The sequence below is a fragment of the Ctenocephalides felis genome, unplaced genomic scaffold (genome assembly GCF_003426905.1).
Source record: "Ctenocephalides felis isolate EL2017-DRISC unplaced genomic scaffold, ASM342690v1 CF-g0.4_SCAFFOLD_01604, whole genome shotgun sequence".
Lineage (NCBI taxonomy): Eukaryota > Metazoa > Arthropoda > Insecta > Siphonaptera > Pulicidae > Ctenocephalides > Ctenocephalides felis.
The window spans coordinates 28,735,402-28,754,059 of NW_020537758.1; the positions used below are offsets into that span (position 1 = coordinate 28,735,402).

General features: G+C 31.9%; 2 protein-coding genes and 1 long non-coding RNA gene across 7 annotated transcripts; all 3 read right to left on the reverse strand.

Moving 5' to 3' along the window:
• Positions 1-2,268: 2,268 nt before the first annotated feature.
• On the reverse strand, positions 2,269-2,760 carry LOC113372853. 2 transcript variants are annotated; one of them, XR_003366812.1, is made up of 3 exons: positions 2,499-2,760; positions 2,359-2,439; positions 2,269-2,297 (listed from the first exon to the last, which is right to left on the reverse strand). It is a non-coding gene; the product is annotated as an uncharacterized LOC113372853 (long non-coding RNA). The 2 variants fall into 2 exon arrangements; XR_003366813.1 differs by having other exon boundaries at positions 2,278-2,439; positions 2,499-2,576; positions 2,637-2,760.
• A 106-nt stretch (positions 2,761-2,866) lies between these two features.
• On the reverse strand, positions 2,867-7,107 carry LOC113373609 (serine-rich adhesin for platelets-like). The gene is made up of 19 exons (XM_026613897.1): positions 7,060-7,107; positions 5,797-5,877; positions 5,656-5,736; positions 5,408-5,488; positions 5,270-5,347; positions 5,130-5,210; positions 4,739-4,819; positions 4,601-4,678; positions 4,484-4,540; positions 4,343-4,423; positions 4,202-4,282; positions 3,946-4,026; positions 3,826-3,885; positions 3,685-3,765; positions 3,565-3,624; positions 3,424-3,504; positions 3,283-3,363; positions 3,026-3,106; positions 2,867-2,965 (listed from the first exon to the last, which is right to left on the reverse strand). Exons 1-19 carry the CDS (start codon positions 7,105-7,107, stop codon positions 2,867-2,869), a joined length of 1,452 nt encoding a protein of 483 aa, XP_026469682.1.
• A 2,346-nt stretch (positions 7,108-9,453) lies between these two features.
• Positions 9,454-15,757, reverse strand: LOC113372157 (ornithine aminotransferase, mitochondrial). Of its 4 annotated transcripts, none has more exons than XM_026612483.1 (8): positions 15,543-15,757; positions 14,177-14,411; positions 13,143-13,337; positions 12,666-12,804; positions 11,231-11,540; positions 10,629-10,851; positions 10,282-10,563; positions 9,454-9,981 (listed from the first exon to the last, which is right to left on the reverse strand). In XM_026612483.1, exons 2-8 carry the CDS (start codon positions 14,205-14,207, stop codon positions 9,815-9,817), a joined length of 1,347 nt encoding a protein of 448 aa, XP_026468268.1. In that variant the 5' UTR covers positions 14,208-14,411; positions 15,543-15,757; the 3' UTR covers positions 9,454-9,814. The 4 variants fall into 4 exon arrangements, with proteins under 4 accessions (XP_026468268.1, XP_026468269.1, XP_026468270.1 ...); XM_026612484.1 differs by lacking the exon at positions 15,543-15,757 and adding an exon at positions 15,234-15,492; XM_026612485.1 differs by lacking the exon at positions 14,177-14,411.
• Between the last annotated feature and the right edge of the window lie 2,901 nt (positions 15,758-18,658).

Sequence of the window (18,658 nt, forward strand, 5' to 3'; positions counted from 1 at the left end):
TGGGACAGCACGATCAGCAGTACTAGTCAAATTAGCAATTCGATACAACCTGTAAGAAAGATTTATTAATATTGTAATAAATAATATTTTACAATAATTAAAATACTATAAACTAAATATAAAACTATTTGAACAAAACATTAGTCAATTTACATGAATACAAATCAAGGGGCAAGAAACCATAGGGAGGCAAATGCAGGGGCCTAAGGGACCAGTGTTCGCAAGTATAGACCCAGTGTTCGCAAGTATAGACCCAGTGTTCGCAAGTATAGACCCAGTGTTCGCAAGTATAAGCCGGGGTTCGCAAGTATAAGCCGGGGTTCGCAAGTATAGGCCGGGGTTCGCAAGTATAGGCCGGGGTTCGCAAGTATAGGCCGGGGTTCGCAAGTATGGTCCGGGGGTTCGCAAGTATAGGCCGGGGTTCGCAAGTATAGGCCCGGGGTTCGCAAGTATAGGCCGGGGTTCGCAAGTATAGACCGGGGTTCGCAAGTATAGACCGGGGTTCACAAGTATAGAACCGGGGTTCACAAGTATAGACCGGGGTTCACAAGTACAGACCAGGGTTCACAAGTATAGACCACGGGGTATAAGCAGAGAACAGGCTGCAGGCCATTCGAGCAAGATATTCGAGTAGGATGAACCAGAGTACAAATCATTCAAGAGAAAAGTAAAAGGGAAGCCTAAAGTTATGTTAAATATGCTTAGCAAATAGATCAATAAATTAGTATATATACATATTAAATATAAAATATTCTAATACTTATATTTGTTTGCACAACAAATGTTTTAATATCCAAAGTGCTGTATCCGCAGTCTTCACAATGGAGCCACTCGGTTGCTGTTCACTTCACATTGTCTTCATCTATCGGAACTGACGTTTGACATTCTTTTATTATGCCTATAACATTAAAATAGTTTTAAATATTTATGCAATTTAAAACAACACATTGAACTAGATACAAAAATGTATTTATTTATTAATTAGATGAATATATTATAAGTATTAAAGTCATCCTTGATTGAACGCATAAATGAATTTTGCACTTTCCAATGCTAACACATCAGCATGTTTTATCTTGTCTAGGGACTCCGTTGTTAATGTTTGTGACAGCAAGATAGGTCCAATGCAGGCAGGTGTGTGTCATTGTTTGCCCTGTGAACAAAATTACCCAATTAATAGTAATTCAGTCTACTTTATAATACATTATAAAAAGTAACTCACCAAGAGTTTGTTTTCTGAGTTTCACTAAGTCTTCCTAAGTAAACTGCACCGTGCAAAATTTATAAGAATTATTATTCCAACTTATGCAACTTAAGCGACGAAGGCAGGAGGTTCAGTGGGGGAGAATTGAATCTGGAACAGAAAGCAAAAGGTTAGAATACATTTTGATTACTACTATTAATAAATGTTATTATTAATATTGATTATCATGATCACTGATTACATGAATCATGGACAAAGTGAAACTACTGACAATGGTGGTCTTCAATTGTCAAGACATGGGAAAACGAAGACTGTAGTATCATCGAAATCAGGGGGCACCATGAGTTATCAATTATCAACAAGAAAGATCATCAAGATACAACAAGCAATCACATTCAAAGATACATTGGAGGACAAGACCCTGAGAATTGCACAAAGCAACCAAGACGCGGTGGCAAACATTATGGGCATTAAAATAAGGCTATAGTCAAAACAAGCAAACCGGGGAGGCAAAAATGCAGGTCATTCGATAAGGCATTGGAGAACCAGATAACCAAGTGGAGGAGGCAAACCTTCTGGGCATTTAATAAGGCATTGGAGGACAAAGACGAGGAGGCAAAAAACAGGCAATTGGACAAAGCAACCAAGACGGGAGGCAAAAAGCAGGCAATTGGACAAAGCAACCAAGACAGGAGGCAAACATAATGGGCAATAAAATAAGGCTCTAGACAAAGCAACCAAAATGGGGAGGCAAGTATTCTGGGCATTGGTCAAGGCAACAAAATCGGGGAGGCAAAAATCCTGGGCATTCAAAGGTGCAATCAAGGCAATCGACTTTCTCTTCACAATGAAGTCCATTGATGTCAGTCACTTCACACTGTTTTGCACTGTCGCATGAACTTATGAAGTTTCTCCGGAGCATGAATACTTGAAATGGTCCCTGATGAAGAGGTCCCTGAAAAAAAAATACATGTTAGCGTTCCAAACATTGTTGCTATAGACAGATACATACTGTATGATTAGAGAGAGTAGTTCCTGACGAAGAGGTTGATATGGTGTCTTTTTGATGCGTTGATGGTGGAATTGGAAGGATCTGTAAAAAAAAATACATGTTAGCAATGCAAACATTATTATTGTTATAGGCAGATACATACTGTATTATTAGAGAGAGAAGTCCCTGATGAAGAGGTTGATGTGGTGTCTATTTGGTGCGTTGATAGTGGAATTGGAAGAATCTGAAAAAAGAATACATGTTAGCAATGCAGACATCTTGTTCTTATAGACAGATACATACTGTATTATTAGAGAGAGAAGTCCCTGATGAAGAGGTTGATGTGTCTATTTGGTTCATTGATAGTGGAATTGGAAGAATCTGAAAAAAGAATACATGTTAGCGATGCAGACATTTTTGTTGTTATAGACAGATACATACTGAATTATTAGAGAGAGAAGTCCCTGACAAAGGGGTCGATGTGGTGTCAATTCGGTGGAATGATGTTGGAATTGGAAGAATCTGAAATAAGAAAATACATGTTAGCGTTCCAAATATTGTTGTTATAGACAGATACATACTGTATTATTAGAGGTCGATGTGGTGTCTATTCAATGGAATTGGAAGAATCTGAAAAAAAATACATGTTAGCAATACAGACATCATTGTTCTTATAGACAGATACATACTGTATTATTAGAGAGAGAAGTCCCTGATGAAGAAGTTGATGTGGTGTCTATTTGGTGCGTTGATAGTGGAATTGGAAGAATCTGAAAAAAGAATACATGTTAGCAATGCAGACATTATTATTGTTATAGGCAGATACATACTGTATTATTAGAGAGAGAAGTCCCTGATGAAGAGGTTGATGTGGTGTCTATTTGGTGCGTTGATAGTGGAATTGGAAGAATCTGAAAAAAGAATACATGTTAGCAATGCAGACATTATTATTGTTATAGGCAGATACATACTGTATTATTAGAGGTCGATGTGGTGTCTATTCGGTGCGTTGATGGAGTTGGAAGAATCTGAAAAAAAATACATGTTAGCAATGCAGACATCATTGTTCTTATAGACAGATACATACTGTATTATTAGAGAGAGAAGTCCCTGATGAAGAGGTTGATGTGGTGTCTATTTGGTGCGTTCGTAGTGGAATTCGAAGAATCTGAAAAAAGAATACATGTTAGTGATGCAGACATTTTTGTTGTTATAGACGGATACATACTGAATTATTAGAGAGAGAAGTCCCTGACGAAGGGGTTGATGTGGTGTCTATTTGGTGCGTTGATAGTGGAATTGGAAGAATCTGAAAAAAGAATACATGTTAGCAATGCAGACATTATTATTGTTATAGGCAGATACATACTGTATTATTAGAGGTTGATGTGGTGTCTATTTGGTGCGTTGACAGTGGAATTAGAAGAATCTGAAAAAAGCATACATGTTAGCAATGCAGACATTATTATTGTTATAGGCAGATACATACTGTATTATTAGAGAGAGAAGTCCCTGATGAAGAGGTTGATGTGGTGTCTATTTGGTGCGTTGATAGTGGAATTGGAAGAATCTGAAAAAAGAATACATGTTAGCAATGCAGACATTATTATTGTTATAGGCAGATACATACTGTATTATTAGAGGTTGATGTGGTGTCTATTTGGTGCGTTGACAGTGGAATTAGAAGAATCTGAAAAAAGCATACATGTTAGCAATGCAGACATTATTATTGTTATAGGCAGATACATACTGTATTATTAGAGAGAGAAGTCCCTGATGAAGAGGTTGATGTGGTGTCTATTTGGTGCGTTGATAGTGGAATTGGAAGAATCTGAAAAAAGAATACATGTTAGCAATGCAGACATTATTATTGTTATAGGCAGATACATACTGTATTATTAGAGGTCGATGTGGTGTCTATTCGGTGCGTTGATGGAGTTGGAAGAATCTGAAAAAAATACATGTTAGCAATGCAGACATCATTGTTCTTATAGACAGATACATACTGTATTATTAGAGAGAGAAGTCCCTGATGAAGAGGTTGATGTGGTGTCTATTTGGTGCGTTGGTAGTGGAATTGGAAGAATCTGAAAAAAGAATACATGTTAGTGATGCAGACATTTTTGTTGTTATAGACAGATACATACTGAATTATTAGAGAGAGAAGTCCCTGACGAAGGGGTTGATGTGGTGTCTATTTGGTGCGTTGATAGTGGAATTGGAAGAATCTGAAAAAAGAATACATGTTAGCAATGCAGACATTATTATTGTTATAGGCAGATACATACTGTATTATTAGAGGTCGATGTGGTGTCCATTGGGTGCGTTGATGGAATTGGAAGAATCTGAAAAAAAAATACATGTTAGCAATGCAGACATCATTGTTCTTATAGACAGATACATACTGTATTATTAGAGAGAGAAGTCCCTGATGAAGAGGCTGATGTGTCTATTTGGTGCGTTGATAGTGGAATTGGAAGAATCTGAAAAAAGAATACATGTTAGCGACGCAGACATTTTTGTTGTTATAGACAGATACATACTGTATTATTAGAGAGAGAAGTCCCTGATGAAGAGGTTGATCTGGTGTCTATTTGGTGTGTTGATAGTGGAATTGGAAAAATCTGAAAAAAGAATACATGTTAGCAATGCAGACATCTTGTTCTTATAGACAGATACATACTGTATTATTAGAGAGTATCTATTTGGTGCGTTGATAGTGGAATTGGAAGAATCTGAAAAAAAAATACATGTTAGCGACGCAGACATTTTTGTTGTTATAGACAGATACATACTGTATGATTAGAGAGTAGTTCCTGACGAAGAGGTTGATATGGTGTCTATTTGATGCGTTGATGGTGGAATTGGAAGAATCTGAAAAAAGAATACATGTTAGCAATGCAAACATTATTATTGTTATAGGCAGATACATACTGTATTATTAGAGAGAGAAGTCCCTGATGAAGAGGTTGATGTGGTGTCTATTTGGTGCGTTGATAGTGGAATTGGAAGAATCTGAAAAAAGAATACATGTTAGCAATGCAGACATCTTGTTCTTATAGACAGATACATACTGTATTATTAGAGAGAGAAGTCCCTGATGAAGAGGTTGATGTGTCTATTTGGTTCATTGATAGTGGAATTGGAAGAATCTGAAAAAAGAATACATGTTAGCGATGCAGACATTTTTGTTGTTATAGACAGATACATACTGAATTATTAGAGAGAGAAGTCCCTGACAAAGGGGTCGATGTGGTGTCAATTCGGTGGAATGATGTTGGAATTGGAAGAATCTGAAATAAGAAAATACATGTTAGCGTTCCAAATATTGTTGTTATAGACAGATACATACTGTATTATTAGAGGTCGATGTGGTGTCTATTCAATGGAATTGGAAGAATCTGAAAAAAAATACATGTTAGCAATACAGACATCATTGTTCTTATAGACAGATACATACTGTATTATTAGAGAGAGAAGTCCCTGATGAAGAAGTTGATGTGGTGTCTATTTGGTGCGTTGATAGTGGAATTGGAAGAATCTGAAAAAAGAATACATGTTAGCAATGCAGACATTATTATTGTTATAGGCAGATACATACTGTATTATTAGAGAGAGAAGTCCCTGATGAAGAGGTTGATGTGGTGTCTATTTGGTGCGTTGATAGTGGAATTGGAAGAATCTGAAAAAAGAATACATGTTAGCAATGCAGACATTATTATTGTTATAGGCAGATACATACAGTATTATTAGAGGTCGATGTTGTGTCTATTCGGTGCGTTGATGTTGGAATTGGAAGAATCTGAAAAAAAAAAATACATGTTAGCGTTCCAAATATTGTTGTTATAGACAGATACATACTGTATTATTAGAGGTCGATGTGGTGTCTATTCGGTGCGTTGATGGTGGAATTGAAAAAATCTGAAAAAAAAAATACATGTTAGCGATGCAGACATTTTTGTTGTTATAGACAGATACATACTGTATGATTAGAGATAGAGGTCCATGATGAAGAGGTATACGTGGTCTTTACTCAGTACATTGATGGTTGAATTGAAAGGATCTAAAAAAAAAAATACATGTTAGCAATGTAGGCATTGCTATTGTTATATAGAAAGATACATACCCAATTATTAGTCAAAGACAGGTTCCTGATAAAGGTGTATTATGGGCAATGCACAAGGCAAACATTCTGTGTATTCGACACGGTATGCAAGAGGTGGAGGCAAACATTCTAGGCATGGGACATGGCAACCAAGAGGGGGAAGCAAACATTCCGGGCATTGGACAAGGCAACAAAGACGAAGAGGCAAAGACCTTTGGATTCATATAAGGCTCATGACAAGGCAACCAAGACAATAAGACAACATTCTGGGCATTGGACACGGTAACCAAGCGAGAGGAAGCAAACAATCTAGGCATCGAACAAGGCAAACATTCTGGGTATTGGACACGGCAATCAAGACTGGGAATCAAACATTCTGGGCATTGTACAACGCAACAAGGACGGAGAGGCTAGAACCTTAGGATTCAAATAAGGCAACCCAAACGGTAAGAAATTTGATAAGGTAACCAAGCAGGGGAGGCAAACATTCTGGGCAATCAAGCAATCTGGGTATTGGACAAGGCAACCAAGAGGGAGAGGCAAACATTCTGGGCAATAACCAAGGTAACCAAGCAGGGGAAGCAAACGTTCTGGGCAATCAAGCAATCTGGGTATTGGACAAGGCAACCAAGAGGGAGAGGCAAACATTCTGGGCAATCAAAATCAGGACGGCAACAAAGCAAGACATAGCAAAATTTACATTAAACTCATTCAAATAAGGAGGGATTATTAATTCATTCATGAGCAAGACATTCAAACCTGAGCCTTTTTCGTACTGTCTGTCTCCACAGTATTCAAAATTCCCATTAATGTTAGTCACTTCACTTTGTCTTGCACAGTCGGATGAACTTCTACACAGATTATTTGTATAAACAAGTTTTCAAGTCAATCCTGAAGCTTCTCCGGGACATTAACAGTTGAATTGTAAAGATCTGAAAAAAAAAACGTGTTAGTAATTCAAGCATTGTTACTTTTACATAGACGCATACTTGAAAATATAAATGTATACAAACAAAGCAGAAGATATATATATATACATTCCGGCAACTCTGCCATAGCATGAATGTTCTCTTTACAATTTAGATCATCATTATTATTGTGTCATTGTCAGGCTTTATGTAATAGCTGCAGCGCTTGATACAATTAACCTGAAAATAAAAAGTTAAATTAATGTGTGGATTTAATGTGCTTTGAGTGTAATAAAATTGCGTTATCTTAAACGATTCACACAATTTAACTTTAGCTAATATATACTATCACTAGCATCGGCAATAAAATATAAAATATATAAGAAAAAATAATCGTATGTCATCTTGTGTGAAATCACTATTCTCTAATCAATTCGTGCCAAATGCGAATCGTCGTTTGTCGCTGGCGATGACGCTACTAATTTTGCCGCCAATTCAAAATGTCATTGACAATTGTATATGACAACGCGATGATGGCGTAAATTCGAATCTGTAAAAGTTATTCTAACTCCAAAATGATATTCAAAATCTAATCAATATTAAAAAAAATAAAAACATTGCACAATTTGCAATTTGTTGCACAATGTAACAATAATGTTTAAGAACTTGCACTGGTTTCAAACGTATTTATCGATTGCAAATAGCAAGAACGCGCAGTGTTATGTCGCATTGCGTAATTTGAAATGTTAATAAAACTGCATCTACGATCATTTAATTAACTAACAATAATAATTAAACAAGAACCACTAAGCTGTCGCACACTATTCAATTAACATACACAACAAAAATCACTATATCACTGCCTTGAAATATTAAAATACAATTATTTACCGAGGAATTTTCCTCCTTCAGCATCTTTATCTACTTTTTCGATGTTCACTCCATGACGGCCGACAAGAGAAAGGACAGAATCCTTGTTTTCGCGCCAGTGGTGCGGCTGCAGCGCCATCTATCTGCGCGTCACATGAAACAGACTTTTGACAGTTAGTTCGTCGGTCAATGACAGCCGAGCGGTGGCGGTAGCGCTGGCGGTGGCGTCAAAATCAAACTGAATTTAACGAATGATTAAATTCAAAACGACCAGCAAATATATTTATCAGAATCTTCCAGTTTTTGGGCTGCGAGTCAGCGTGTCAAACAAAGCTTAATACTGAGGTCCATAAACTATTTCAGAGAAAGAAATAGAAAATCGCTGCTAGTTTAATAATTGAATTATTAATAATTACACAGTATGCTTCAAATCGTCTTGAAAATGTAGTAAATAGTTCAAAAAAGTTGTATGTTGTGTGAAAATGGTTTAAATAGTCTTGAAAATGTTGTAAATAAATCAAAAATGTTGTAGGTTATCTGAAAGTGCTTTAAATCGTCTTGAAAATGTTGTAAATAGATAAAAAATGTTGTAGGTTGTCTGATAATGCTTCAAATCGTCCTGAAAATGTTGTCAAATGCCACGACATTTGTTGATTAAATATTGCCAATGCCTTGAAAATGTTGTGAATGGATATACAAAAAATGTTGTAAGTTGTATGATAATGCTTTAAATCATTTAAAAAATGTTGGCAAATCGTCCTGAAGATTGTCTGAAAATTTTGTAGATAGTTCAATTCAATAAATATAAATATAAACATACATACACATACACATACATGAATCGACATAACAACGTACTACTTGACAATCCACCTAAGTAATTAATATATTTCTCTATATAGACAAAACTTTTAGTCTTTGATAGAACACCAACTCATTCAACAGAATTCTTTACCGCGATCAAATTATGTATCGATTACCATCAATGTTGTCTCAGTTGCATTATGTATGAACTATATTTTAAAATAATTTCATAAACATCATTGGAAATCTTGAGTTTAGTACTACGTTTTTAAAGTTAAGTCCGGTATATATATTTTATATATAATGGTCACAACATTCGAATAGATTTGTTTCAAAGACCTGTAATAATATAGAGCATGTAATAATTTAAAATAATTAGTACAAAATAATTAGTTCACAATCATGAAAGAGAAGGAGAACTTTCACCATGTATGTATAAATTTCTTGACTATCCTTAAATTCAACATCGAGATAGACATTATTATTGAAGACTCATAGACTACATAAAAAAAATATTTTCAACTACCGACTAGTTATATATATATATATATATATATATATATATATAATGTTTAAAATCTTTTTGCCTCATGTCAAGCACAAAAAACAAGTATTTCCACTTCATCGTGCTCTGATATAACTTTTTTAGAAAATATCGAACAACAGAACTAAATTTATCACTCCGATATAATTTTCAACATAGGTCAATTGATTTCAATCGAAACCCTTTCAATAATCAACAAAGTATTAACAAAATTTTATATATAAACTAAATATAGATGATAAAATATTCATGATTTTGAGAATTTTGAGTGTATGAATTGTAATTGTAATGGGATGAATGTTAAAAAATACAAAATAATATTTATTACTTAACTTAATTAATTACAAAGTAATTACCAGCAGGCTTAAGATATACTTCAAATTTAAAATTATTTTTTGAATGATAAAATCGTTTTACTGATGATAGTTACGCATTCCACTAGCTGTTCTTCAGTCAGAGTTAAGGGTGGTGCAAGCCTTATGATGTCGCCATGAGTTGGTTTTGCTAATAAACCATTATCACGCAATTTTAAACACACCTCCCATGCATCCAGATCTGTGAAAAGGTTCAATTAAACTCAATTAATATTATATGGAATTGTCACCAATAATAAATTGAATTGTTCAATTAAATAATTATATATTAAATAATTATTTTCCTAACACTCAATTATTGATAATTTTTGACGTACTAATTATTTTCATAGTCTAATTTATTTATTATAATTATAACCCAATATTGAGATGAACAAAATAAATTAAGAAATCTATAACAATACAACTAAAAAAAGTTTTTGAAATATAAATTGTTGATCATTTTCTTTTAAAATTATTTTATAAATGAGTAAGTTGTCACCTTTATTAATAACAATAGCATTCATCAATCCTTTGCCACGAACAGTTGTTACAACCTCTTTTGGTAGGCTATTAAGTTCTCGGCGTAGTACAGCTCCTAAACGCTCTGCATTTTCTGCTAGTTTTTCATCTTGTAGAACCTGCAGAGCAGCAATAGCCACTCTGCATGCCAAGGGATTACCACCATAAGTTGAACCATGCTCGCCTGGTTGAATGCAGAGCATAATTGGATCATCAGCCAGAACAGCGGAAACTGGATACACGCCACCGCTTAACGCTTTACCTATCGATCAATATAAATATAATCAAAAACAAATTATTTAACTATGCATATAAATGATGATTTACCTAGAACTATAATATCAGGTCTTACACCCTCGTGATCAACAGCCAACATACGTCCTGTACGGCATAATCCAGTTTGCACTTCATCTGCAATCCATAAAACATTATATTTGGTACACAAATCACGTACTCTGCGTAAATAATCATCGTCTGGTACAACTACACCTGCTTCGCCTTGAATTGGTTCAACCATGAAGGCGCAAACACACGGATCTTGTAAGGCTTTCTGAAAAGCAATCAATGGAATAAATGATCATATATTTCGATTTGATACAATACAATCGATAACTAGTTTAAAGTGGCATTTTGCCCCAAGGCAAGTTGCAAAAACTTCCCGATAGTTGTAATAATTGTCTTAATCAATCGAAATTGGGATTTAGATATTTAGATAAAATCTTCAACTGTTAATTTCCAATATCAAGTTTTCACTTTCAATTAATTTTTATTCATTGCGATTTCCTAAAATTGCAGCCTATTCTAAATTTTAATTAATTTATATAATGCAATGAATTTTCGTAAGACTGTTAGGTACATAAAAAATCATCACCATTGCTGGTTCACTAGTACTTGAAATAGTAAATATATAAACATAAAAAAATAATAACCTCTAATGCATTAATATCATTGTAAGGTACAAGCTCGAATCCTGGCATATAAGGTCCAAATCCGGCATAACTCGATGGATCATTTGAAGCAGATATAGCGGCAAGCGTTCTACCCCAAAAGTTTCCTTCGGCGAATATAATCTTAGCTTTGTTTTCTGGAATTTTTTTCACTTTGTATCCCCATTTACGAGCCAATTTGCAAGCTGTTTCGCCGCCTTCAACTCCAGTGTTCATCGGAAGTACTTTGTCATAGCCGAACAATTCTGTCACATATTGCTCGTATTCGCCCAAGACATCGGAATAAAAAGCCCTGTATGTTGATATATATATATATATATATATATATATATATTTAAGTTTAAAAGTGTGAAAGTTTTTAGAAATTTATTTAAAATCCATACGTGAAACCAAAAACAAAAAATAAATTATATGTTTGTGAGATTCGAACTCGGTTACTTTTAACTCTCTTATCTATAAATCCGAATGCAAAATGTAGGAGCAAGCGCTTTAACGAGCATAGCTATGAAGTCACATTGATAAGGAACAATATTACGCGTGGTCTATTTTTTGCAACTTTAATTTTTATAATTAAATTACTTCTCATAGGCCTATAATATTTTACAAGGTTCAGTTTGGCTATCAACTCTATCACCATGCGAAGTTTTATCAAAATCTCAGAAGAGTAAACCTGAAGGTTCCTTTATAAGTATTCATCTGTCCTATATCTTTACATTTATTTTCTTCTTTTAACCCTCTATGGGCCAATTTTTTGTTCTATGTCCAAAAAATAGGAAAATAAAAAAAACAGTTGTTATAAGCCTATATATACAAATAATCAACAAACAATTTTGTTTAAATCAATTTTTTGGTATTAATGAATTATGTAATGTCCCAGCAGCCTATAATGATTGCATTGTTGAGTATGAAAATGATATCATCTATCGCTTAGCAAAGGTCATAAGTATTGATATTATTAATATATTGTCAGCATTCTAAAATTAAGATTTATGTATACATATTATTTATTAAAATATAGAAAAATTGAACATGTGATGTGGAAGATACGCGAGCTCACAAAAGTTTAAAATCAGTTGTTCCACTGAATGACGGTCTCGATGTAGACCGAAACGTATTTTTTTTTTTCTATTTGCTGCTACTGCCCGAATTGAATTGAGTAAAATTATTCACGTGGAACAAAAAAAATAATAGACTGCCATACGTTTCATGTCCCAATTTAACAGTTAATCAGTGGATAAAAGGTATAAATTATTTGGAATGCGGAAAAAAACATCACATCCAATGAAAGATATACTTCATTATAGATTCATGTTAAAGAAAAGGTAAAATAATTACATGAATTTTAATAAGATACTAACAGTATTATTACTAGCATATATACATATATCTAAATCATATCTGAATTAAATTTTCATACCTCGATGTCAAAGTTAGATTTTGGGCTTGTTCGGTTAAAGCCTGAATAATTTTAGGATGACAATGTCCTTGGTTTACAGCGGAGTAAGCGCTCAAAAAATCGTAGTACTGTTTACCTTCAACATCCCAAACAAAAACACCTGTTAAATAAAAAAAACGTGTTTAACGCTGAATATTGTTATTTCCAAATAAACGTTCAACTAATTTCCAAACAAACGTTCAACTAATACATTTAGAACCATAACAACTAGATGAGTGTTCTATTTTTTTTTAGTAAAATCTATAACAAATATAGTGATGATAATACAATATTTGTATTATAAAATACATGGAATATTTTAAGCACACATTCTATTCTTCATGGTGGAATTAAGCAAACATTGTGATAACGCTACATTCACAAATATGAAAACTGAAAGTATAGTATAGTAAAATAAAAATGGCTAATCTATAACTTATTTATATTAATAAGCCTTACCTTTTGCTCTGCACAAGGCAACAGGAAGCGGATGATAGTTATGGGCTCCATATTTGTCTTCAGTATCAAATACTCTCTGAGAAGCTGATTCTGTTTTCACGAGTTTTGCTTTCACCGGCGAATCGGCCAATGTTCTAGTAGCCTGCGTTGTTGTCAACGATGATTTTAAGCTTTCTGGCATTTTGCAAACAGTTACTGAAATATATTTTGAATATCAAATAATTTTAATATTTTTTTCTCGTTTTCGATTCTATACATATGCCAGAAGCAAAATTTACTTTTTGTTGCCTATATTCGTTCTGAAAGATCAAATAGATATTGCATAACGCATCACAAAATATTCCACTAACAAAATAGCATAGACAAACATACAAAATTATAAGTTACGTTATCGATAATTTCGGTTCGGATTATTTTACAACAAAAAGTTAATAGACAAAAATGGCAAGGCTGATAATTAAAAATTATTTGGTTAAAATTGTAATTGAAATGAATGAATAAAATTTGTAAACGTGAAATACATGATCACAACAAGATTGTGTAAAACGTTTAATTCAATTATTACAATTTATTTTTAGAATAATTCTTGAAAAATTGCCTTAAAATGTTTTTACAATAATTAATTAATACGAGTTAGCAAAACAATAATTTATAACATTCTTATAATTAGATTCATACGTTTTGAAAAGAACTAACTATTTCAATTTCAATATTATTTTAATTTGCAAGACATATAAACTCTCAAGCTTTGCGCAGAATTGGATCACCAATATTATAATTTATATACGCAAGTTTTTCTTCTTGTTAGTTAAAAAAAATAAATCATGACATCATTTAATAATGCATAAATTATATTGCTGACCATCTCTAATGGAAATGAACGAAAAAATTAAATTAAATTAAATTAAAGGATATATTTTATGACTATAACTTGGACATCATTAGGCTATTTAATCTATATATTTCGCATTAAAACAACCTCACTATTAAACTATTTCACGTTTTATAGAAGAGTCAAATTATAAACTACATACCATAAGCTCTGCTGAAGCGTGAAGTAAACATCCTAATGATTTACTTCTTAAATCTTGATGCCAAATTAATTTTCAACAACTTTAAGCACACAGAATACTAGGTTCTCTAAAGTTATTTCTTCACTAATTTTAAGCGACTTTTGTAGGAATAAACACAATGCTCATACACGAAATCATACAAAATAACACTGAGCCGGTTAGGTCCTTTGTATGCCTTCATGTAGTTACTCAACAGCTAAATAAATAATGCAAAACAAAAATGATTTCATAAACATAGCAAAAGAACTCGTGTACTATATAAATTGGTTTATATATAATTGGGTTTGAAAAAATGTTGATATAGACATAAATAAAATAAGATGTCAGAGTTTTCTGATGACCAAATGCTGATTAATGACAAATAAATAAAATGCGCATTCAACAAGTAATCAATAAACTTTAAAATATTTAACAACCGTACAGTTTGCTAATAAGTTCGAACGGTAGTTATCTTAATTTTATTATATAAACGATTTAACGTTATTATATCTATAATAATCATGTTTGTAAAAACATGAACATGAAAAAATTATTTACAGTAATTTTATTTTCACGTTTAGAATTATCACTTAAATTCGATATTTTACGCTGATTAAAACTCAAATGGAAAAAATAATTTTCAACATTAAATTAGTGGTGAATAAAAAAGCAAATATAATTTCCAATATAAATAATGTTTCATATTTTTATTTGTTAAATGAAAATACATATTTAATTAATTCTCATCGCTAGCAACACAAGTGAAAACTACAAGAGTTCTTTTAATTAATGCATAAGATGTAAGTATTTAAATAAAATGTTTATGTTAAACTATTAGTTTTTATACAAAATGCAGACATAACAAAACAATGTCACTAAATAGGGACAAACTAATATGTTTTGAGGAAAAAATAAGAACTTAAACCAACACCGCAAAGTAATTACACCAAATTACTAACAAAATAGATTGAAAACTTTAATAATTCACTTATGAAACAAAATAATTAAAAAGCATGCATAATTCTTATATCTCACGTACAATAAAAACAATCGTGTTTACTTGTGGTCACTTCAGAACATTTATATACTGCCACCAATATGCTATCACCAACAATTCTCAATGATTAATAAAAATTAGTAATCGTCGTAAAACAAGTTCATGAAGTTTCGAAATGGTACATAAATCTGCGCAATATCTATTTTTAAATAATAAAAAAAATCGTTTTGCGCGATCTTGACCGTTGAAAATTTCGGATGAAGGTCAAAACGTGCGATATAGAAAATTTTGAGTTCAAAATTAGATGCAATGATGATGCAATGTACAATTGATTTTATATTATAAACGAACCGTTTTGTCTTCGGATTTCAAATTGCAATACTTCTAAGTTTTTTTTTTGCAGTGTCCGAAAGGTGTTCAATGATTGTCTCCGGTTCAGAGCAGATTCGAAGTGTAATTATTATCTCACAACTGACCCGGACTGCCACGCATTACACACTATTTATAGCGCACATGAATTCATATAGATGTATGTATATGTATTATATTTTATCTGCGTACATCACAGGCGGCGAACGTGATTTCGTTTATTTCTTTGATATATGGAGGCCAAAGAAATTGGCAAAATATTTTTCGCATATTCAAATAAGAGGGGGTAATAAAAACACATCATTCATGTTTTCCTTAGCTTGAAAAATACCATTATTATTCTCAACGTAAACAAAATTATGTTTAAAGATACGATAACAATGGGAAAGTACAACACTATTGTAACCGAAAGAAATCGGTAAAAATATTGTTTTATCACCTTTCGACGGGATAGGTCAAAGGATACAAAATATGGTGCCCCCACACATAATACACTTGCCTATCTGGCGAGGCATCAACAATAATAAATTAGAAAATTTCAGCTGGTCTAGAATTTTTACAAAATCGATTTTTAGATTTTTAGATATTTTTATGTTTAACTTATCAAGAATAAGTGCACAAGAAGAATTTTCAAAATTTAAATTATTTTCGGAAATATAGCTGTTTGAGATTTCTCAACTTCTACTGATACAATTTACGTGAAAATTTTTCAGTCTTCTTTATAGACTTCACCTACGCTCATACCCCAAATCCGTTTTTATTCTATTTTTAAGAAATTCGAAAATATAAAAAAAAACGTTGGATTTTTTTCCAACTGTCGCTATTTTGAGAAAAAAAAAACTAACGATATTAATTCAAACGTTACCGATATTATTCTAATATATATATATATATATATATATATATATATATATATATTATATATATATATATATATATATATATTCTTCAAAATCGTAAGTATGGTCAGGGTCCAATTTTATGAGATCTCCCCCCCCCCCTTTATTACCTTCTAATATTAAAACTGCATGACTATTTTTAATATTATATATTTATTAGATTTGAAGCTTTATGACTATATTTAATATAGTCTGTATGTTGTTTGCTTTTTTCGGCATTTTATTAATAGCAAAAAATTTATGCCTCTAGACCAAAATACCAACATGACGTTATTCCACACTTTAATGAATAATTAGAATTAAACCACTTGTTGAAGGCCTACGATATATTAAATATAATATAACATTGTAAGTTTCATGAAAATCGTCAAAAAAAACTGTTTTTATCAGAAATTAATAAATGTGATTACCAACTAATATATAAGTAAATCAATGAAAGTTCAAATTTTGACTAACACCCACACACACACACTTTTTTTCAATTTTGCTGTCAAATTATTCAAAATGACTTAAAACGTCAAAAAAAACACAATCAGTAATTAAGATTTTGAAGGAAATAATTTCGGAAAATTAATAATGTGTGGATTTATGGCACTTCATATTAAATATCAAAACATATAACTAACCAAAAACAAAGAGTTTTAGCATTCCATGACTATTAGTTTAGATTAATAAAATTTGAGTAACAGATAGATGTTAAGACAAATAACAAATATAGTTTCATTCTATTGCAAACTTAGAATTCAAAAGTGGATCTAATGTGAATTTCATAAATCTTTAATTGCTTCATTCAAAGATAACTTTTATGCCAGATATATCTCACATTTAATATGATACTTTTTTTTGAACTACGATACCAAAATAAAATGTATCTCTAGTAAAGAAGCCGCAGCAGTATATAAACATGACATCTCGAGTTACGTAACCCGCAAAGAAACAAACTCTTAGGTCTTCATAATTGTCGTTGAACAAACAAAACTCATGTACGCAAGCAGACAAACCAAATTTAGTTATTACTCATTGTCAATAGGTTTTTTCCACACGATATAAATTAAAATCATTTTATACAGAGCTGCATTTTACAGAAAATGTGAAAAATGATTAACATTTTAAGATGAATTCCGTCGAAAATAAAGAAATGTATAAATTTAAATTTAACCAGTTTTTATATAAATAAAATTTAATCCTTTTACTGATATTAAGTGTCAAATGTGATAAATAGTGTATCTTATAGAGATAATTAATTTGCGTCACCAAATATTTTTGCAAAAATTATTTTACAGTTAAGAAACCTACTTAAAGCGATGATCTAAAGCAACAATTTATCAAATTAAAATTTCTTCTCATTGTAATGACAATCTACAAACTAATAAAATTATTTCAATAGTTCGCAAAACATATTTCAAAACTTTATACGTAATTTAATAATTTCGTATTGTTAAAATGAATACTTTTCAATCAACATATTCCAATATTATCTTTCAAAGGCCGAAGGTCATTAATGTTGAAACGATTTGCGATACAATAATGAGATGAAAACTGAATTATTAAAACTGTTATTAAAATTCGTCGTGAATAAATGTAACAATTAAATTGAATGAATAAACGAAAACAGTTTGTACCGGTTTAATAATGTATATTTAATAGAGTCATTCAGTTGGTTGCAATATAAATTTAAAATCTTATAATTGTCCCAATAGGATAGAAAAGTAACACGTTCGTCAACTTAAAATTTTTATGGAAAATTACAATGTATACGGAGATTAGATAGATGTATCACAATCATCACCAAATGATACTGTGATAATGTACTAAGATTCTAAATTGATTAGAATTTTAAAAAAATGTATCAAACAATGAAAAGATTATAGGTTCAAGAGCAAATGTATGAACTATTTATCATATAGTTAAATGCATTAATACTGAACTGTAATAAGTTATATGAAAAGTAGCAGCAAGCAATAAATGTAAAAACGAGTAAATAAAATCAAAATTGAATCCGCACCGAGTTTCGCGCGACAAAACAAGAAGCTTCATTAATATTTCTTTCGCTGAAAACATAAGTATCTTTTCAATTTTTTTTATATGACAAAGTTTTTTTCATCTTTTGTCCTTATTAATGTATATAAAACATAAAAATAAATGGATTTTGAACATCTCAAATTCAAAATTATTACTGGAATCATCTTAAATACGACG